The sequence below is a fragment of the Felis catus genome, chromosome A2 (genome assembly GCF_018350175.1).
Source record: "Felis catus isolate Fca126 chromosome A2, F.catus_Fca126_mat1.0, whole genome shotgun sequence".
NCBI classification, from domain to species: domain Eukaryota; kingdom Metazoa; phylum Chordata; class Mammalia; order Carnivora; family Felidae; genus Felis; species Felis catus.
In genome coordinates, this window is record NC_058369.1 from 81865373 (window position 1) to 81887676 (window position 22304).

At 38.7% G+C, this 22304-nt stretch overlaps 2 protein-coding genes across 11 annotated transcripts in view; one reads left to right on the forward strand and one right to left on the reverse strand.

Annotated features, from left to right (window-relative positions):
* Window positions 1-10278, reverse strand: part of FAM185A (family with sequence similarity 185 member A) — a 141434-nt gene extending 131156 nt beyond the window's left edge. For 6 of the 7 annotated variants that reach the window (XR_006594144.1, XR_006594143.1, XR_006594146.1 and 3 more), the window contains exons 1-2: window positions 9564-10278; window positions 6691-6800 (exon numbers count right to left, since the gene is read on the reverse strand). Coding sequence is in view for 1 of the 7 variants with exons in the window: in XM_045052299.1 (XP_044908234.1) it covers window positions 6691-6800; window positions 9564-10014 (561 nt within the window). In the remaining 6 variants the exon portion in view is untranslated. The remainder of the gene's footprint in view (window positions 1-6690; window positions 6801-9563) is intronic. The other variant, XM_045052299.1, reaches the window with a different exon arrangement.
* A 174-nt stretch (window positions 10279-10452) lies between these two features.
* Window positions 10453-22304, forward strand: part of CCDC146 (coiled-coil domain containing 146) — a 114812-nt gene continuing 102960 nt past the window's right edge. Inside the window, exons 1-2 of one of the 4 annotated variants that reach the window (XM_045052294.1) lie at window positions 10453-10654; window positions 11055-11285. The gene's annotated coding sequence lies outside the window, so the exon portion shown is untranslated. Of the gene's footprint in view, window positions 10655-11054; window positions 11286-19712; window positions 20273-20317; window positions 20583-22304 lie in introns of those variants that run through there. The other 3 variants (XM_003982693.6, XM_019825377.3, XM_019825376.3) reach the window with 3 other exon arrangements.

Below are 22304 nucleotides of genomic sequence, written 5' to 3' on the forward strand. Positions count from 1 at the left end.
AGTAACTCTTAAACCCTATGTGGCTAACATTGCCATTAATCTGTGGGGTAGAGATTTACTTCAACAATGGGGTGCATATATTAATATCCCATCTATATCTACTCAAAATAAAAATATAATATGTGCCATGGGATATGACCCACTGAAGGGATTAGATAAAAATCAACAAGGCATTAAAACACCCCTCAATATTTTCCCCAAACACAAAGCCACAAGGCTAGAATATCCAAATTTATCCTAGTGGCCACTGCCAAAGAACAAAAATATACGCTGCCTTTAAATGGCTTAATGATGAGCCCATATGGATAGAGCAGTGGCCGCTTTCTCAAGAAAAACCGGCAGCTTTAAAATCTTTAGTTTCTGAACAATAAGAAGCGGGACATATTGAACCTTAAGAAATCTCTGGTTTTTGTCATAAAAAAGAAATCTGGAAAATGGAGAATGCTGACTGATCTCTGAGCCCTAAATAAAATCCTACAACCTATGGGGGCTCTACAGCCTGGCCTTCCGAGTACAACCTGCTGCTATCCCTCAAGATTGGAAAATTATAATTATTGATCTTAAGGATTGTTTTTTCTCCATTCCCTTAAACCCTAAAGATTTGGAGAGATTTGCGTTCTCCGTTCCTGTAATTAATCATGAGGAGCCCATAAACAGATTTCAATGAAAAGTTTTAACTCAAGGAATGTTAAATAGTCCTACTCTTTGTCAGCTTTTTGTTGCAGAACCTCTCCGATATTTATGATCTCAGTTTCCTCATGCTAAGATCATCCATTACATGGATGACATCCTATTAGCTTTACCCTAACGACATGATTGACATGCACTCTTTTTAGCAGCTCAGGCAACCCTCTCAAAATATGGCCTCATTATTTCAGAAGACAAAATTCAATTTGAAGATCCCTTGTTCTATTTAGGTCAAAAATTTGTACAAAATTCAATAATGCCTCAAAATGTTCAAGTTCGTAGAGATACCTTGCATACTTTGAATGATTTCCAGGAAGTTATTAGGAGACATTAACTGGTTACGTCCTACTCTAGGTATACCTACTTATCAACTGACTCATCTTTTTGGTGTACATAAAGGGGATTCTAATTTAAATAGCCCTAGAAAATTAATTCCGGAAGCATCCCAAGAATTACAATGGATCGAACAAAAAATTGCTTCCAGTCGGCTTACTCGAATTGACCCCTCGCTACCTGTTTCCTTGTTAATTTTACCATCACCTCATTCTCCTACGGGAGTACTTTGGCAGGCTAATGGAATCACAGAATGGATATTTCTTTCCACCAAAGTCTTTAAAAAATTATCTACATATTTAGACAAAATAGGAATGTTAGTTTTTAAGGGTTAGGAGAAACTTAAGGAAATAACAGCCCAAGACCCTGAGACAATTATAGTACCTCTGTCTCATGCACAAATATCCATGGCATATCGGCAATGCATTTCATGGCAACTTGGAGTTGCAGATTATATAGGTCACATAGACAACCATTATCCTAAATCCAAATTAACTGAATTTATCAAAACCACCTCCTTTATCATGCCTCGGATTGTACAATCACTACCTGTAAATGGACCTAATTATTTTACAGATGCCAACAAATCCAGTTATTCTACATATTATGGTCCTATTTCTAAATATGTAAAATCCCCATATGCTTCAGTACAAAAGGCTGAACTCTTTACTCTTTGCCATATTTTTATTACTTAAGGATGTATCCTCCTCCATCAATATCTTAACAGATTCAGCCTATTGTAAACAAATGATTGAAAATTTGGAAACCATTAATATTTATTCAGATGGCTCAGAATGGTCTTATTTTTTTGAATACAACATTGTCTCCAACACCAATCCCATCCTATATACATTACTCACAAATGATCTCATTCTGGCCTCCCTGACCCCTTGACAGAAGGAAATGCTACAGCAGATTCCTTATTGGCAGCTCCTGTTATTACAACACAAGATTTTCACAATCTGACTCATCTTAATGCTAAAGGCTTAAGTAAACACTTTTCTATTTCCCGTAAGCTAGAGAAATTATCACACACTGGCCCACTTGTGGGCCTATTGTCATTCCTCCATACTCTCAGGGGGTTAATCCCAAAGGTCAACAACCTAATGATTTATGACAAATGGAAATTACTTATGTTCTGCAATTTGGTCGCCTTGCATATGTATGTGTATCAGTAGATACATATTCTGGTTTTGTATGGACTACACCTTTGTCAGGAGGAAAAACGGCCCATGTTATTCAGCACCTTTTAGAAGCATTTGCCACAATGGGACTCCCCCAGAAGCTTAAAACTGACAATGGCCCCGCTTATACTTCTCACACTTTTCTTATATTTTGCCAAAAATGGGGGATTCGTCACACTACAGGCATTCCTTTACAATCAACAAGATCAAGCTATTATTGAACATACTAATCATACATTAAAAACCATGTCACAAAAACAAAAACTTGGGGATATGACCTTGAATCCAAAGAATCAATTAATGAAAGCATTATTTACACTTAATTTTTTGGATTTAAGAGGTGAACAAAAGCTCACTGCAGCTGAAAAACATCACACAGTCTCTAATACCAGACCCTTTTTACAACCAATATTTTGGAAAAATGATAATAACCAATGGTGCCCTGGGTATGTTAAATTGTGAGGTCGAGGATTTGCTCTTATATCCACAGATGACGGGGCTATCTGGCTCCCAGCCCAGCAATTAAAACCACGATATGAACAGATGGGCGAACAGAAAAAGAGTTGACAATTTTCAACCACTGGACCTGGAGCAAGAGATTACAAAAACAAAACAAAACAAAACAAAGCCAAACCTCCGACATGGGGTCAGATGAAGAAGATGACTCTAGAAGCAGAACAGATCCTCCAAAAAACAGGAACACCTAACCCTCTACTACTCTGTTCATTGCCGTGATGTAGGTTCTTACCCTAATCGTAAGCACTAAAGAGAATCACACATATTGGGCCTATATTCTAAATCCACCTCTTAATAGATTAATTACATGGGATGATCCCTCTTTCCCAGTTTATGTAAATCATTCAGTCTGGTTGCCTGGACCTTATGATAATAGAGGCCCATTTAAACCAGAAGAAGAAGGAAAATAATCCCTGAATATTCTGTAGGTGCAGATGGGCCACCTATATGCTTTGGAACAGGTGAACACTGTGTTACAGTTCGTTCACAGGCATGGATAACAAAAATACCCAATGGGACTAATGTCTCTATATTGTACTTGTTACAGGGAGTCTCCATGAGAAGTCAAAGAATTACATACGATCACCCTCCTAAATTGCCTCGATGTCAATTAAGAAAGATTATAAATACTGAGGAATGGGTTAATTGGGAGCTCTGTAGAGGAGAGATTAATAGAGTTCTTCTTAATACTTCCAAAGGAAGCATCATGAATTGGGCCTCTGTAGGCTCTGTTCGGACCAAATACTCCAAAAGAGAGCTCCGATGGGGTCGATATCAAGACGACATCATTTCAGGTGTAACATCTGAACCCATTGTATGGCATGAAGGAGGGATGGCTCCCCTCAGCCCACGTTTACCTGATGGGCCAGTTCATTCAGAACTTTGGAAAATTAGTACTAGATTATTAGGCATGGCCTCTTGGAAAGGCCACTTAATGAATTATTTCAAATAAATTCTCCATCTCTTTTAGATTAAATGAGACTCATAAAATCCAAGCATGTGTCAGACTTCCTTCTCTGTTTATATTAGGCATGCCTCATTAGGACCCTGATAATAATCTTCTTACTTGCCATAATTGTTCTTTTGATACTTGTCTTAATTCTATTTCTTTTAACCAGGAAAAACAAAGCTTATATAACCTTAAGGCACATAATGGGGTTTGGATGCCTGTAATCATGGATCAGCTTTGGCAACACTCCCCTGAAATGTTACTCATATATGAAATATTGAAACATGTCTTACACCGCAGCCTACGGTTTGTAGCTTTACTGGTAACTGCTGTACTTGGGATTATAGCTATTACAGCTACAGCAGCAACAGCCGGTTTTGTACTACATCAGACTGTACAAACCATCCACTTTGTACAAAACTGACATCAAGATTCAGAAAGGCTGTGGAACAGCCAACGGATGATCAATAGCCAAATAGAGAGCCAATTATCTGACTTGGAACAAGTTGTTCTTTTTCTAGGAGATCAATTGATTAGTTTACAACAACAGATAAAGCTTCAGTGTGATTGGAACATAACCACCTTTTGTGTCACCCCCATGTATATAATCAATCTAAGATATCATGGGACCTGGTACGTCAACACCTTAATCAAGGCAATACCTCTGCTGATATAGCTCAATTACAAAAGGACATTTATGAAACATTCAAAAATAAACCTGAGATGATTTCTGGTGCTCCTTCTCTATCTGAGATAACTAATAGAATCTCGGGATTGAATCCAATGAATTATATAAAACCCTTAAGCTTTTCTGCGATTGGTATTTTTATATTAATCTTTGTCTTATTACTTTGCATATACCTAGTCTGGAGAAGAGGACAGCAACGAAGAGGAGAATAAGCTCTTTGCAAGAGCCTCTGTCTTTGCTTTCCAGCTTTGCCAAATGAAAGAAAAGGGGGAGATGTGGGAGATGCAGGAGAGAATGCATCAAAGGAAAAGACTTCAAAAGGGAAGGGCTGGAGAAGGTGCAAGGCCTTAGGACATGTTTACACAGCTGAACACTGCTGAGGCTCATAAGGAACGCCTAGAGCCACTAACATTGTCAAAGGCCGGATCCTCCTTCACACCTGACCCTTCCTAGTGATATAGAAACCAGTTAACTCAAAATTCAACCTTGAAAAGCTAAACCATTACATTGATTAACACACTTGCTTAGCTGACTTTATGCACATAGCCTTTAGCAATTATCCTAATAAAAAGAAGCTTCATTCTGGAGTCAGGGCCTCATTCCCACTAGAGTATGAGGATCTTCACTTAACTGCACTTTGTTTGCAGACTCATCTTTTGCGACTCCAGCCATACTCCCTGCAACAGAAGGTATGCAAATAAAAGTGGCTGCAAAAAACAAATGATGTAAAAAATTTTAAATGCATCAAATTAAACATTCTAGTTAGTGTTTATGAATCTAAAAATGAAAATGTTTTGCAATTATGAAGCAAAGGTGACTGACTTCTCTTCAACAAAGTTATATGCCATCAAAGTTCACAAAAGTACTTGACAATGCAAGTGTAAGAAGTAGCAGTAGAAATGAAAAGCTAGCGCCTATCAGAGATGTAGTTGAAATCATTTAGAGCTGAGACCAATCTAATTTTAAGACAATTAAATTAAAAAGTGTTATTACAGGAAGGCTGGATGGCTCAGTCGGTTAAGTGTCTGACTTCAGCTCAGGTCATGATCTCACAGTTCGTGAGTTCGAGTCTCACCTCAGGCTCTGTGCTGACGGCTCAGAGCCTGGAGTCTGCTTCAGATTCTATGTCTCCCTCTCTCTCTGCCCCTCCCGCCCCTCACTCTTTCTCCCTCTTTCTCTCTCTCTCTCTTAAAAATAAACGTTAAAAAATTTTTTTTAAAGTGTTATTACAAACAAGATGAATCCTTTGTTGTTTAGCACAAATACCTACTTAATCCTTAAATAATGAGCTACTTGATACATTAAAAATGTGACTACTATTTTAAGCATATTTTTTAAATTTATTTTTAATTTATTTTTCTTTTTTTAAATTTAAATCCAACTTAGTTAACATAAAGTGTTATAATGATTTCAGGAATAGAATTTATTGATTCATCACTTACATATAACATCCAGTACATCCAGTGTTCATCCCAACCAGCGTCCTCCTTAATGCCCATTGCCCATTTAGCCAATCTTCCCACCCAACACGCTTCCAGCAACCTCAGTTTTTTCTCTGTATTTAAGAGTCTCTTATAGTTTGTCTCCCTCTCTGTTTTTATCTTATTTTTTCCTTCCCTTCCCCTATGTTCATCTGTTCTGTTTCTTAAATTCCACATATGAGCGAAATCATATATTTATCTTTCTCTAACTTATTTCATTAAGCATATTTTTAGTGCTTAAGGCCCTTTCCTTACTCTTTAATAAACAGAATAAAACCGTTTGTTAAAACGAAAATTTCTTTAACTTAATAAGATCTAAGAATACTAAGAATGTATTATTAGTTTCACTGTACACTTTAAAATGAAATTTAAAAGAAAAATGAGGATGGGCCACATGGGTGGCTCAGTCTGTTAAGCATCTGACTTCAGCCTTAGGTCACAATCCCACAGTCCCTGAGTTCAAGCCCCACATCAGGCTCTCTGCTGTGAGCCCAGAGCCCACTTTGGATCCTCTGTCTCCCTCTCTCTCTCTGCCTCTCCACTGCTCTCGTATGCACACTCATGCTCTCAAAAGTAAATAAACATTAAAAAATGTTTAATTTTTTAAACAATTTTTTAAACAATTTTTTAAAAAATGAGGAAAACCTTTAGAGTTGCTACAACCTCTGGACTTTCAGAACAGAACTGATTTCAAGGTAAAATTTCTGCCAGAAATGTCTGAAAGATGAATAAATAATACTTAACATTCTCAACATGATACTCAGAATAATAGCTTTATTTTGATACTGCAGCTCAAAGTTTAAGGTTTTTTAAAACAGTAATATTGAAACACAATTAGAAAAATTTTCATACCTTAACAGACTGTAAGATGCCAGTCCCCTGCTCAGTTTCAATTTTGCAATTATCACACTCAATATTTTGGACTTTTACACAGCCAGACCCTGATGACTTGATATTCAAATCTAGAAATAAAAAAAAAAAAAAAAAAGAAAAAGCAAATTAGTACTATGGCTAATGAGCTCCAAAGCATTTTAGTAACCCCTAGAAATCCAGCTCCTGAGTTATGTTCATAATATTACTGAACTCTGGAGAGAGCACAGTTGTTAGCACCTAAGGGTCCCACCACAGCAACAGGACCAGACGTAGTGCCCTTTTCTGCTTGTTTTAAGAAATAAAGCAGTGATTTCTGTTGACCTGTATCACCTAAAGAGAAAGTAAGTAATATAGGAGACAAGTCAGGGAGGTCATCAGAGACTCTAGTTATTATAGACATTCCTGGGAAAGATCATAGAAGCCTCTTCCCCACTGAGACAACACATACACACAGACACACACACACACACAGGTTCGAATAAGAATATAGCAAGTTAAAAAGTCATTATGAGGGGCGCCTGGGTGGCTCGGTCGGTTAAGCGTCCGACTTTGGCTCAGGTCATGATCTCACGGTCCGTGAGTTCGAGCCCCGTGTAGGGCTCTGTGCTGACCGCTCAGAGCCTGGAGCCTGTTTCAGATTCTGTGTCTCCCTCTCTCTGACCCTTCCCTGTTCATGCTCTGTCTCTGTCTCAAAAATAAATAAACGTTAAAAAAAATTAAAAAAAAAAAAGTCATTATGAGGGGCGCCTGGGTGGCTTAGTTGGTTAAGCATCCGACTTTGGCTCAGGTCATGATCTCACAGTTTGTGGGTGGGTTTGAGCCCCACATCGGACTCTGTGCTGACAGCTCAGAGCCTGGAGCTTGTTTTGGCTTCTGTGACTCCCTCTCTCCGTCCCTCCCCTGCTCACGCTCTGTCTCTGTCTCTGTCTCTCAGAAAATAAATAAATGTTAAAGAAAAAAAATTTTTTTAAGTCATTATGGTAAACTAAATATGCCAGTTAGCCTCTTCTCATATTCATGAAGATTTAAAGATTTGTTCTGAAATCTCCTATAAATTAAAAGCATGTACAGGAATAGTATGTATCTGTGTTTGTTGCCCCACACACAAACTACTGGGGCTTAATATCACAATTTTAATAGTTATGGCATAAAAAGTTTTCTACAGTTTTGTATATAGCAGTCTCTATAAAGGTTTAATAAACAGCAATACTAGAATAATCTAAATTATACAAACCAACAGTTTTACCCCATCTTTACATGGAAACAAATGTAACCAAGAAACGTTTACCCAGTTGTGTTGCAACATAGCCTTCATCCAAGGCAGTGTTGATAGACATGGAGAGAAAGAAACATACTCTAAATACACTCTACACACCCCGCCCCCCACTAGGTAGGTAGAGAAGTTAAGGCCAGACACTGAGTGGTAATAATGCTACTCTTATCTACTCACAGAAACAGGTATAAACAAACTGGAGGAACAAGTAAGTATGAAGAAAACTGAATTATGTTGATTTAAGGAGCTCGTGTATAGACATGTAGAAAATGGTAAATTGGAAATGGGATTCTGGCTCTAAAAAGAGGAATCTACAAAAAAAAAATGAGGTTAAGGATCATCAATATGGATGGTTTCACTTTTATCTGCGCTACCATAAAAATTTTGCTTAACTCTATTTCGATACTTAGTCCATTTTTTATTATGATAATATAACGGGAAATCTTTCTCCCCAACCCAGAGGGTTCTATTTTGAGGTTAGGGTCTCTTATTCATCTAGACTAGTTTAAAGAAGTTGAGAAGCAGTAAAGCATAGTGGTTGAGCAGACTGCAGTCAATTCCCATTCCAGCTCCACCACTTTATATCTGAGAGATATCTGATCTATCCCCATGAGAACAGAAGTTTCACGAAGGCATGGATTTTTTCTATTTTGTCACCCACAATAAACACTTGATGAAACCTGCTATCTCTCCCACTTCCTTAGGTGAAACAGTGCCAATAACAGTATCTACTTTATAGCGCAATTGTAAGGGTTAGAAAAGACTATCTTAGAAGTGTTAGCTGCTGTTATGATCATCATTAGTATCATCCTTCAGTCAGGAAGGAGAGCCTGGGGAGACTTCCCTAGAACAATGTGTACACACTGGCTTGCATTTGAGAAATATCATGGAGCCCAAATACTTAGAAACATTGCAGGCATTATCAACTGAAGTTTCCCAGGCAGTTTTACTGTGCGTGCGTGCGTGTGTGTGTGTGTTTTCAAAGACTGCTACTCATAGAAAATTTACAATGGAGACGTGTGTGTGTGTGTGTGTGTGTGTGTGTGTGTGTTTTCAAAGACTGCTACTCATGGAAAATTTACAATGGAGACGTATCAGTAAAAGGCTGGGTGCCTATTTGAAAGCGAACACTTGGTCCAGGTTAGATATGGAACATCCTATAGACAGAGCTGTTTTGGAACAGACTCCAGGCTGTGAGCACTGAATGGATTGTCAAGAAACTACAACCCTGAAAAATTAACCACTTTGCTACTGACAAAGTGCAGTGACAGAAAAATTAGGAACTAAGTGCCAAAGGAGAATATAAGGGTTCCACAAATAATATTTGACTTAGATTATTCCATATGAGGTTTCCAATGTCTTTAACTGCGAACCTGATGTCTAACTTTCACCAGGAAACCCAAAGTAGAACAAGAAAAAACAAACAAAAAGAAAAAGGGGGAGCAGGTTCCGAGGGGGGACAATAGTAAATTAGGTTGGAAAATCAAAGGAACCAATGAAAAGTGCACGTCTGCCCAATTTCAGAAGGTCGCCGGCTGTGCCCTGGGACCCAAACCCGTTTTCACTTCACTTCACTTGCCAAACTTCAGGGGCGCGTTCACCTCCACGGACGCCTGGGGGTCGATGGTGTCAGACACGATGGTTACCTCCTTCAGCGCCTCGTCGTATTTCACCTGCAGGCCGGCCAGGCCCCGCGCCCCGCCTTCCGCTGATCTCACCGCGACCAGCACACGGTCACCGTCGGGGTAGGAGAGGGGGTCCAGGGGCCTCACGGCCAAATGGCACGGAAGCCGCGCCCGCAGCCGACCGAACGGGCTCACTAGCAGCGCCCACTCCTTCAGAGCCTGGCGCGCAAGGCCTGGCCGAGAGACTGTGGGCTCGGACCCAGGATGGCGCTGGTCCCCACCTGAGCCGTACTCCCGGGCCGAACCAGCCCGACACGCCCAACTACCCGCAGCTCTGCCGGCCCCAACTCGGAGCTGGCTGAGCCGGAGGCGGCCCAACCCCCAGCCCGAGCAGGGGGCGAACATGGCGCGCCCCTCTCGTGCTCCCTCTAATCCCCTCAACCACAGGCCGGTCTCGCCACCAGCCAGTCAACTTGACCACTACGCCTACTCAAGTCAAAGGGGGGTCGTTTGAGAGGATTTGTTGAAGCAACAGCAAGACTGACCACTTTCTTTGGCAATTTAAACCTCAATAGCACACGCCTCACCGGCAAGTTGAAATTTCAAAGCTCTAAGTATCTACTCTGACTTGGACTCCTCGCCTGCGCCCTCCCCTTTCGCAAAGGTGCATGGGATAGGTAGTTTCAAAGGGGACGATAGGTCCGAAGGGCTTTGAGCAGCTTTGAAACTACATATCCCAGGAGGCAATGCGCAGGGTAGAAAGGGTAGTAAGACCACGTGTTAGACCCGCCTCCGAAGGCGTGCGCTGCTGGCCTGAAGCCCATTAGCTATTGGAGGAATAGGAAAAAAAAAAAAAAATCTACTTGGGAATCCAACTGGCCAATGGAAAGCGCGGAAGAAACAAGGTGGGCAGGACTGCGTGGTTTCCTTGGATACCCGGGACGCGACTACTTTGATAGAGGGTGGAGCTCTGGAGTGAGACCCTGGAGGCCCTAATCCACGGAGAAATATAGGAACTAAATAAGGATCAGGACCAAGTTAAGGGGTAAGAAACTGCGCTTTTAAAAAGTGAGAACTAGATGCAAACTAAAGTACCCTCGGTGGGTGGTTAGATCCAAACTTCACTAAACTAGTGGGGGTTACCCTGAGATGGAGAATCCCTGGGCAAGAGGGTAAAGAGCCAGATTGGTGTTTTTTGATGAACTCCCTCTTTTGATAACAAATTTAGGAATAGCATTAGAGCCCTGCCTTCTTCCTGATCCTAAGTGATCTTAAGCCAGTCATTGAACGTCTCTGGGTTTTAATTGCTTGTCCTTAAAACGAGGTCAATAATACTTTCCTTGTCTTTCCTCAGAGTTTTTGTAAGGATCAAATGATATAAATGGATGTGAACATGAGGCACAGGCTACAAAATTGCCGTGTAAATTACTGTATTTTTATTTTAGGGATAGCACTGATTCTTAGTAACAAAGAAATATCTGAGAGATCGGGACTTGTGTTGACAGCAGCATTGATCTCTTTGACTACAAATGCTCCTACAAAGAAAAATCAGTCAGCATAGTGCAATGAGAAGAGCATGGGACTATTTCTTGGCTCTGTCACCTGGCTCTTTATCTGCGTCTCCTGGATCTCTTTTTTCAGCTTTAAGATGAAGAAGGATTGTACTAAATGACTCTGTAAGGCATTTTTATCTTCTATAATTCTGTGGGCAATTTTAAAAATGGAAAAAAAAAAACCCACGAGATTTATTTCCTGCTTGCCGACATATCTCTCCCTTTCTGTGCCCCTTCCTCCGCCTACCAGTTATTCCCTAAATTCTTTAGTAAAGACAAACTGCAAGCAATGATGTTTAATAAAATGCAAGGGCTGAAACCAAATGTCTTAGAAAACTGAAGCCCTTGGCCAAGTGCAAATTACTGGGAGGTATAGTGATAGACTAGCTAAGTCCTAATGAACTTGGCTAAAGTCCTCATGGTCCCAGGTCACAGGGTTCTCTGCCAGCCATTACCTTTTTAAAAATTCAGTGTTTTCTTAGGTTATCATTTGCTCTTTTCTGTCCTCCTAGTTCTTTCTCCCTCCTTATTCTCCCTCCTACTGAAGACTTATGATAGATGCTTAGCTTTTAGGTTCACCAAGTTCCTGCTGTATACTAGTTCTGTCCTTGGCTTTGTGTTTCATTTGGTCAGAATTATTCAAACTGCTCTTCAAACTGTCTTTTTAATGAAAACCCACAGGGATAACTTTGAAAATCAATTTGAAAAAGGCATTGGTTTAAGCAAGTTAAGAATGCACTCACATCTGTTGTGCACATGCCAAATATTTTTAGATTAACTAGGAATACCTACCAGATTATTTTGTTTCTATGGTAATATTTCCTTGTGAGAATAGCCAAGTTAATGGAATTGGCAAATAAACCATAGTTGTCTATGTGGCAAAATCATTGTTTGATTATTTTCAAATAAAGCTAAAGAAAAGTGACTGAAAAACTGCTTTTCTGATTATAGGAGTGATCTCATGTGATCTCACAGTTTGTGACTTTGAGGCCTACATTGGGCTCTGTGCTGACACCTGAGAGCTGGGTACCTGCTTCAGATTCTGTGTCTCCCTCTCTCTCTTCCCCTCTCCCACTCACATACTGTCTCTCTCTCAAAAATAAACATTAAAAAAAATTTTTTTAATGTGTATACATGACCTGGAAATTATACTTCTGTGGATTTAATGTAAGCATAAAACTATGGATGTTCAAAAAACTTATGTTCAAAGAATTTTGTTTTATAGAGTTACTTATGATAATGAAGAAGTGAAGCAATTTAAATGTCCAGAAATAGTCGTAGTTACATAAATCAGTATATATCTGGAATATTCTGCAACAATTTAAAATTATATTCTGCAGAATATTCAATGATATGGGAACACTTCCATAATATAATTGGAAAGGAAAAACCTCCAGTTCTCTTTCTGTGTGTTTCTCCATTACTCTCATACTACTACCACACTCACAACACTTCTGCTGATACTCTGGGTGTTCTACAGTTTAACTCAATTCTAACACTATCTACCTGTAAATAGTGTCAGATCCCACAGGTTAAGGGCTCAGTTCCACAAGACTGCTCTCACCTACTTGATATGCCAATTACATGTAGTGGTCCCTGGGTTACCCACAACTTCTGTCTGATTTGGCTACAAATCAGAGGTTCCCACAACCCTTTCTCAGTTTTTATTATTATTTTTTAATGTTTATTATTGAGAGAGAGAGGGCAAGCGGGGGAGGGGCAGAGAGAGAGGGAGACAGAGAATCTGAAGCAGGCTCCATGCTGTCAGAACAAAGCCCAATGTGGGGCTCAAACTCACAAACTGTGAGATCATGACCTGAGCCAAAGTCAGATGCTCAACTGACTGAGCCACCCAGGCACCCCAACCCCCTTCTCAGTTTTGATGAACTTGCTAGAGTGGTTCTTAGAACTCAGGAAAACATGTTTACCAGTTTATTAAAAGATATGATGAAGGATACAGATGAACAGCCTGATGAAGAGATACATAGGGTGAGGTCTGGGAGGGTCCCTAAAACAGGAATTTCTGTCTCCCTGGGGTTGGGGTGTGTCTCCTTCCTTGTGTGGATTTGTCTGCCTACATGGAAGATCTACATACCCCATACTATTGGGATTTTTATGGAGGCGTCATCAAGTAGGCATGATCAATCATTAATCCCATTTTCAGCCCTTCTTTCTTCTTAGGAGAATGGAGGCAGGGCTGAAAATTCCAAACTTCTAATCATGGTTTGTGCTCTCCAAACCCTCATCCAGGAGCCATCCAGGAGCCCACCCAAAGTCACCTCATTAGAATGAAAGGTAATCCTACCACACCCAGAAATTACAAGGGTTTCAGGAGCCCTGTGCCAGGAACCAAGGAGAGATCAATATATATTTTTTCTATTATCTCACAGTAATATTAAGTGAAAAGAGTAGAATGCCAAATTGTATGTTTAGTATGATCTCAATTCTATAATAATAATAGTAGTAATTTTAAAATAAATTTGTATTTAAAATATATTCCATTGAAACAATTCCAACTTGATAACAATGGTTATCTCTAAGTAGTGAGATAATTAATTTTTCATTTTTTGTGTATAAACATATATTACATCTATAATTTTAAAATATTAAAAGCATTTCTTAAAATACATTGTTTCCTAAGACTAACTCAAATAATGAAATAGGTGGAGAATTTCTTACTATCTAAATTTAAGTGCCCATTAAGATTTTATTTAATAATTGTTAATAGATGGACAGCAGAGGGCATGAGAGAGTTTTCAGAAAAATGTAACTTAAAGAATTCTGGAATTCTTCAGTGAGGGAAGCCCTAGGAATTTGCTAACTTTCTCCATTATAAACTTTTAAAATAAATATATCTTATGGCTTTTATTCTTCTTATGAAATCTTAATAAATCAATAATATAAACTAATAACTGACAGTACTAAGAAGTATTTAATGAACACATAGGTAGCCTCATTTGAAATCTACATGTTATTTCCATGCAGATGATGTACCGGAAAAAGTTTGTTATTTCATGCAAATTCCCCCACTTTAAACACCTTGAGAATTTGCCTATGTTACAAATATTCTCGAGTACTTTGTATGCTAAAACAATATGTATTTGTGTGTTTATGTGTCTAAGATAATATTTTACTGCAACCAAAGTTTACTCATAATAGAAAAATTTTTAAAGCTAACTTAGGCAAGAGTTCTTGTATGTGCTAACACTTAACGCCATTTCTACAAGATAGCAATAGTGTTTCAACCATTCACACAGTGGTAGCACTGAGTAGAAATATCACTTACATTTTATATATTTTGAGACAATGCTGTTAGTTATGTATGGGTTCAAGATTCATATTGCTTCCTGATAAATTTTCTTTTTTGTCATTAAGTAATGACCCTCTTTATCTCTAGTATTGCTTTCTGTCTTTTTAAAGTTTATTTTTATTTATTTTGAGAGAAAGAGAGCAAGCAGGGGAGAGGCAGAGAGAGGGAGACAGAATCCCAAGCAGGCTCTGCACCCTCAGCACAGAGCCCCATGAGGGGCTTAAACTCACAAACCATGACATCATGACCTGAGCCAAAGTCAAGGGTCAGATGCTTAACTGACTGAGCCACTCAGGCGCCCCACTTTCTGTCTTGATACATATTTTTACCTAAAAATATTTTCATTCTTTTACTTCAAACCTGTGACCTTATAATTGGGGTTTGTGTCTTATAAACAGAATACAGCAGGATATTTTAAAACCAATTTGAGAATCTGTCTCAATAGGTAAATTAATCCACTTACATTTTTTGTAATTACTTTTTCATTTGTATTTATTCTTACCATGTTATTTTGTGTTTTCTATTAATCTTTCTTTTTTGCTTTTTTCAGGGTGGGGTCCTCTTTTTTCTCCATTCATTTAGTCTATATATTTTTCTTTATTCACCTGTTTCCTCTAATCAATCAATACCTTCATCCTCCTTTTGAACAATGGAATTCTTTAACATCAGTTTTTTCCTTTCCATCTTTCATGTCATATTGCCTTGTATATTTTAGTTTCACTTTGTTTTTTGAGGCCACACAAGTAGTTGTTATTGTTTTTTATATTTTGTGCTTGTTTGAATTTAGCAACATTTACCAATTTATTTGTTCACCTTTTTCCTTCTAGATTTAGTTTTGTTTTTACTGAAGTATATTTTTATATTTATTCAATGGATCTGAGTAATTTCTTCAGACTTTGTCTGAAAATGTCTTTATTTTGCCCTTTTAAATAATAGGTTAGTTGACAGTTACCGTTTCTCAGTAGTTTGAAGAAGTACAGTTTTTGCTAATGACAAGTCTTCTATCTGTCTAACTTAGTTCTTTTGTAGAGACAAAAGAACTTGGTTGCTTTTAGAATTTTTTTTCTTTGTTTTAGATGGTCTACAGTTTTAGCACTTTGTGTAAGTTCATTTCTTTTGTTTGCTTTTATTTTTATTTTTTTTTAATTTTTTTAAACGTTTATTTATTTTTGAGACAGAAAGAGACAGAGCATGAATGGGGGAGGGTCAGAGAGAGAGAGAGAGACACAGAATCTGAAACAGGCTCCAGGCTCTGAGCTGTCAGCACAGAGCCCAACGCGGGGCTTGAACTCACGAACTGCGAGATCATGACCTGAGCCGAAGTCGGATGCTTAACCAACTGAGCCACCCAGGCGCCCCTGCTTTTCTTGGTTTTAAAGAAAAACAGTAAATGGGGCGCCTGGGTGGCACAGTCGGTTGGGCGTCCGACTTCAGCCGGGTCACGATCTCGCAGTCCATGAGTTCGAGCCCCGCGTCAGGCTCTGGGCTGATGGCTCAGAGCCTGGAACCTGTTTCCGATTCTGTGTCTCCCTCTCTCTCTGCCCCTCCCTCGTTCATGCTCTGTCTCTCTCTGTCCCAAAAATAAATAATAATAAAACGTTGAAAAAAACAAAAAGAAAAAGAAAAACAGTAAAATTCATTTTTTAGGTGGACAGCTCTATTAATTCTGGCAAATGTATACTGTGACATAACCACCATGACAATCAAGATGTAGAACTTTTCCATCATTGCCAAAAGCTCCCTCATGCCACTTTATAGTCACTCTTTCTCCCCCAACACCCAGTCCGTGGAAAACACTGATCTATCCTTATACTTTTGCCTTTGCCAGAAACTCATATAAATGGAATCATATAATACATAGCCTTTTGACTTAATATAATGTATTTGAGATTCACCTGTGTTGTTGAATGTAGCAGTAGTTTATTCTTTTTTATTTCTGAGTTGAATTCCATTGTATGAACAGTATGAAAACAATCTGTTTCCAGTTTGGGGCATTTCCCATTTGGGGTGAATATTAATAAAGCCAATATAAACATTTGTGTACAGCTTTTGAATAGATGTATATCCTCATTTCCTTTGAATAAGTACATATGAATGAATGGCTGGGTCATTTGATAAATGTATGTTTAGCTTTATAAGAAATAAGTAAACTTTTCCAAAGAAGCTATACAGTTTTGTATTCTCATTAGCAGTACATGAGAGTTCCAGTTGCTCCACGTCCTCACCAACATTTGGTATTGTCACTTTTTTTAAAACAGTCTAATAAGTGTGTAATTATATCCCATTGTGATTTTTATTTGCATTTCCCCAATTACTAATGAAGTGAGCATATTTTCACATTCTTATTTGCCATTTGTATATCTTCTTAGGTTAAGTATGTGTTCGAATCTTTTGCCCATTTTTAAAATTGGTCTGTTTGATTTCCTGTTATTGAGTGATGAGATTTCTTTGTATTTCTCAATACCAGTCTTTTATCAGATACATTGTTTGCATATATTTTCTTCCTATCTGTGACTTGTTTTCAGTTTCTCAATACTGTCTTCTGAAGAGCAGATCTCCTAGATTGTGAAAAATTCCAAAATATCTATTTTTACCTTTATGATTTATAAAAATCTCGGGGAAAAAAAACTTTCTCCAAACCAAGGTTGTGAATATTTTCTCTTATGTTTTCTTCTGAACATTTTTTACTGTAGATTTTACATTTAGGTATGTACCTCATTTCAGTTTACTTTTTGTAAATGATGCAGGATATGGTTTGAGGTGTGTGCATTCTTTTACATAAGGATGTCCAGTTGTTCCAGCATAATTTGTTGAAAAATATGATCATCTCAATGCATTAACAAAAATTAGCCAAATTCATTACCCATTCCTGTTAAAAACTCTCCATGAACTTGGAGTAGGAGGAAACTTCCTCCACCTCACAGGCAGCTATGAAAACTTACACTTGATACCATACTTAACTATAAAAGACTGAATGCTTTCCCTGTTAAGATGTGGAACAAAGAGAGAATGTTCACTCTCACTATTTTTGTTCTGCATTGTACTGGAGATCCTACATTGTGGAATAAGGCAATACAAAGAAATAAAAGAAATCTACGTTGGAAATGAAGAAGTAAAATTGTGTTTATTTGCAGAAAGCACAATCATGTCAGTAGAAAGTTCCAAAGTATATTATGCAAAGCTACTGAATTAATAAAAATGTTTCACAAGGTTATAAGGCACAAGGTCAATGACAAAACCAGTTGTATTTCTAAGGACTAACAATGGCATTTGGAAATTGAAATTTAAAAATAATACAATAGCATACAAAATGTGAAATACTTAGGGATACATTTAACAAAACATATACAAGACCTATCTTCTGAAAGCCATAAGACATTGCTGAAGAAACTGAAGATGATCTAAATAAGTGGGGAGAATGTTCAAGGAACAATAAGACTCAACATTAAGATGGCATATCACCCCACACTAATGTATTGATTCATTGCTCAGTCAAAATTGCAGTAGGCTTTTTAAAAAAATAGAAATTGACAAGTCGCTTTTAAAATATATATGGGAGGGACGCGAGGGTGGCTCAGTCAGTTAAACATCCGACTTTGGCTCAGGTCATGATCTCACAGCTCGTGAGTTCAAGCCCTGTATGGGTCTCTGTGCTGACAGCTCAGAGCCTGGAGCCTGCTTTTAATTCAGTGTCTCCCTCTCTCTCTCTGCCCCTCCCCCACTCACACTCTGCCTCTCTCTCTCTCTTTCTCTCAAAATTAAAATAAACATTAAAAAAATTTATATATGGGAACAAAAGTACATAGTATAGCTAAAACATTTTTGAAAAAAGAACTAAGTTTGAGGACATATTCTACCTCCTTTTAAGACTTACTACAGAGCTATGATAATTAATACAATGTTGTATTGGTGTAAGAATAGACATAAATCAATGAGACAAAAGAGAGAACATAGAAATAGACTGATTTAATTTTTGAGAAAGATGCCATGATAATTCAATGGCAAAGATACTTTTCCTAACAAATGGTGCTGGAACAACTGGATATCCATATGCCCCTCCTCTCCAAAAGAATATCAACCCTTCACACCACACACAAAAACTTGAAATAGACAAAAAATGCAAGTAGACGAGCTAAACCTCTCAAAGATCCAGAAGAAAATGTAGGGGAAAATCTTGTGATATTGAGTTTGGCAAAGATTTTATTTTTAACTTCCTCTTCCAATGTAAGGTAGAAAAATTGGCTTGGTAAATATTCTTCTAACCCTATAATGAATATAAGAACCTTTGCTTTTACAGGAAGGAAAGAAATTGAGTAAGGGATGCTGCCCAAGGGGAGGAAGACTGAAGTGGAGTTCCGCCCAGGGCCAGGGGAAGCCTGAGAACAGGAAGTACTTATGCAATGAAAAGGAGGCTCTGAAATTTCTAGACATGGGAGAAGGAACTTTGCCTACTTATGGTCTAAAGCTGGGCCTGCCCTAAGAGTTGACACATATTCTTTCAAGGACTTTAAAGGTTTTTTTTGTTTGCTCCCCTTCGCCCCCCACTACCCCCACCCTGCCGTAATACTCAGTATCCTACATAGTCTTTCTTTTCCTACATTAAAACATCTCATAGTGGGATTTGAAGGTTAGGCTTACCAGGACTCTTACACCAAATCTTAAGAAGTATTCTGGGACAAATTCATGCTAGAGAAGACCCAGATCACCTTGTCCAACCTATAGATTCCTAAACTATTTGATCCAGTCCTAGGCTGACCTCTGTTTATTTGATCCCTGTCAAAATCATTTAAGGCACATTACACATGAAAGCAGAAGAACCCAACAGTGGTGGGAGGGAGCTAACATGTATTGAGGAGAGCACAAACCATGATTAGAAGTTTGGAATTTTCAGCCCTGCCTCCATTCTCCTAAGAAGAAAGAAGGGCTGAAAATGGAATTAATGATTGATCATGCTGGGTCTGGGCTGAGATTTTGTTCCATTTAATCTTCACAACAACCCTTAAATCATCTTGCAGTAAAGGAAATATCCACTTAGAGGATGAATATCTTGCCCAAGCTCACACAGGAAAGGGAAGAATGAAATTCAACTGTGAATTGATGAACTTCAGGCTATTCATTTCCCTTACTCCATGTTGTCATCCTGGTAGACTAAGTTAAAGCCACTAATCCCAGTCTTTGATGAAATAACAGGAGGAGAAGGAAGAGGAAGAGGAGGAGAGGAGGACAAGAAGGAAGGGAGGGGCCAGGGCTGCTGCAGATGGGAAGCAGGGATAGCCCATACTAAATGAAGTTCTTTGCTAAGGAGAAAGACCCATCTAGATTCACAGTTCCTACAGACTAGGGTATGGGGGAGAGGAAAGGGGTAAATTAAAAGAGCAGGTTTGCAAGGCAATGGCCTAATTAGATAGGACATATTGACTGGTATTGTTATGAATGTGCTTTCAGATATGCTTCTAAAAATTCAAACAAAGGTGGAAGTAGATTTGAAAAACATGGACATTTTTGTAGCAAAAGTAAGGAACGGCCTGCAATGTGAAGATTCTAGATCACACACAAATGTAGAATCTCTGCTTCACAGACCTTCTGAAACACTGTCAACTTCAGACCCACTTAAACATTCTAAACCTCCCACAGAATTTGGAGCTCAGTTTCTACTCACTACCAAATTATTTGGAAACCATTAAGGGAACTGTGGGGGCCTCTCAGGCATCTTTGAATTTCTGAAGTCTGACTGGACTTGCAGAATGACTATAAATTATTGCAGATATAAGACCAGTGTTTCTTGCCACACTTTGTAGAGGTGAAAGCTTTCCTTTGGTTTGTAACTATAGCAACAAGTTCTATAGCTCATTGTTTTGCACAGCTCAGTCTTACCACCTCATGGACTGCCTAGCAATCACTGCTCTACAAGAACTAAGTTGTCTTTAATTGACTTACCTTATATTGGCCTGCTGTTTGCTAAAGGGGTTTTAGCTTATACCTTTACAGGGACAGAAGTCAAATTGCATTAGCCAGTCTGATCCTTGATCCTGTTTTACATTACTGGAGGCCAAGAGGAAAGGGCTTTACCAAGGCCATGGCAAGAGGCCTATATGGTATAACAGAAAAGGGTAAGGGATTTGGAGCCAGCGGACATGAGTTTGAATAAATACTGCCATTTATGGCTGTGTGATCTTGGGCATATCACTTATATTCTGTGACCTTCAGTTTCCTCTTCTATAAAATGGAGATAATAATAGTTACGAACATGGTTGTCATAAGAATAAAGTGAAATAATATGAAGGAAAGCTTTGCTTAAACTGTCAAGAGCTATATAAATGCTGTTATTAGTAAGTGCACAGGTGAGTGACCACCCAGCAGCAGTGCCCGCATGCTGGTGAGGGCAACCAGGAGCATATGATAGGGACAAGAATCATGTCTGTTTCTCTGACAGTCTCCACATGGATGGTGCTTCCCATCCTGACCCACTCAGAAATGAGTACTATGGAGCTCATCTTGACTGTGTGGGTTTCTGAGAAAAAGAAGAGAAAATGTAAGAAGTTTTAAAAAGAGGTTGAATAACTTTCCTTGGGTCTGTGTTTGGTGTTGGAAGGTTCAAAGGAAGGCAAAAGGACTAATGAGTTGGGAGAAGGCCTAGCGCTCTCAGCTTCCTTAACCTATAACAGAGTCTTTGGTTCTCTGTGCTCATGGGCAGTGAACAGGTTCCTCACTGGTTACACATGCATATAATTTAAGATTTAACTATCTAATACTGTGAACATGTACTTTAAAGCCTCAATAGGGACTCCTGAGTGGCTCAGTCAGTTGAGCGTCCCACTTTGGCTCAGGTCATGATTTCGCTGTTGTGAGTTTGAGCCCCGCATTGGGCTCTGTGCTGACAGTTCAGAGCCTGGAGCCTGCTTCAGATTCTGTGTCTCCCTCTCTCTCCACCCCTCCCCCTGCTCACATTCTTTTTCTTTCTCTCTCTCTCTCAAAAATAAATAAACATTAAAAAATCTTAAAGCCTCAATATGCTCTTGGAGCTTCCTCTCAAGAGTTTTCTTTTATGTGTATATATGTTTTTAACCTACTTTGTTGCTTTGACACTTCAGTTATGAGGTAGATTTTATCTGTACATACTGATCTGCAGTGGTTTTATTTTTTTCTGTGCCAGATTGAGGTTTTTTGCAAAATTTTTTTTCTTTTCCTTTTTTTTAGAAACAGAAAGAAGTTGTGGTTTGATTTGTTGGGCCTTTGAATGACAAAGCTTTTCTACCCCCCTTTTTAAAAACATGATCTGAAATCTGTGTATCTTTAAAAAAATGTTTCAAGTCGCATCTTGTCTTTCTCTAATAATAATGTGCATTGTATAATTGTACATGAATAAAAGAGCTAGACGTGAATATGTGCAATAATTTTATCTGTTGCGTTTAGGACTCTCAAGCTGGTGGTGTCCTGTGGTGATGTTGTTGTTGGATTAAATGGATCTGAGTGAACTGGAGGACACATATGGGACCGGCTGCCCTATGTTCTGAGCCTGTCATATGTGGACCAGTGGCCTCTCACAAAGGGCCTTCAGTGTTGACTTTTAGCCTTATCTCTAAAAGGGAATATGCAAACAATCACAGAGAAACACTGATACAGCTTTAAATATACCACAATTTTTGTAACCCCATTTTACCATGTCTATGTTTTTAAATAAGTATAGTAAACTGAAACAAGCAAACAAAATAGGCATCCCAGACATCTCCCTTCCTCCAACAGGTATGGCTCTAAGTCACTACAGAAACTGTCCTGTAACTCACCTCTAGCAATGCCCTGCTGGGGAAAGGAGCATGTGATCCTGTTTCCAG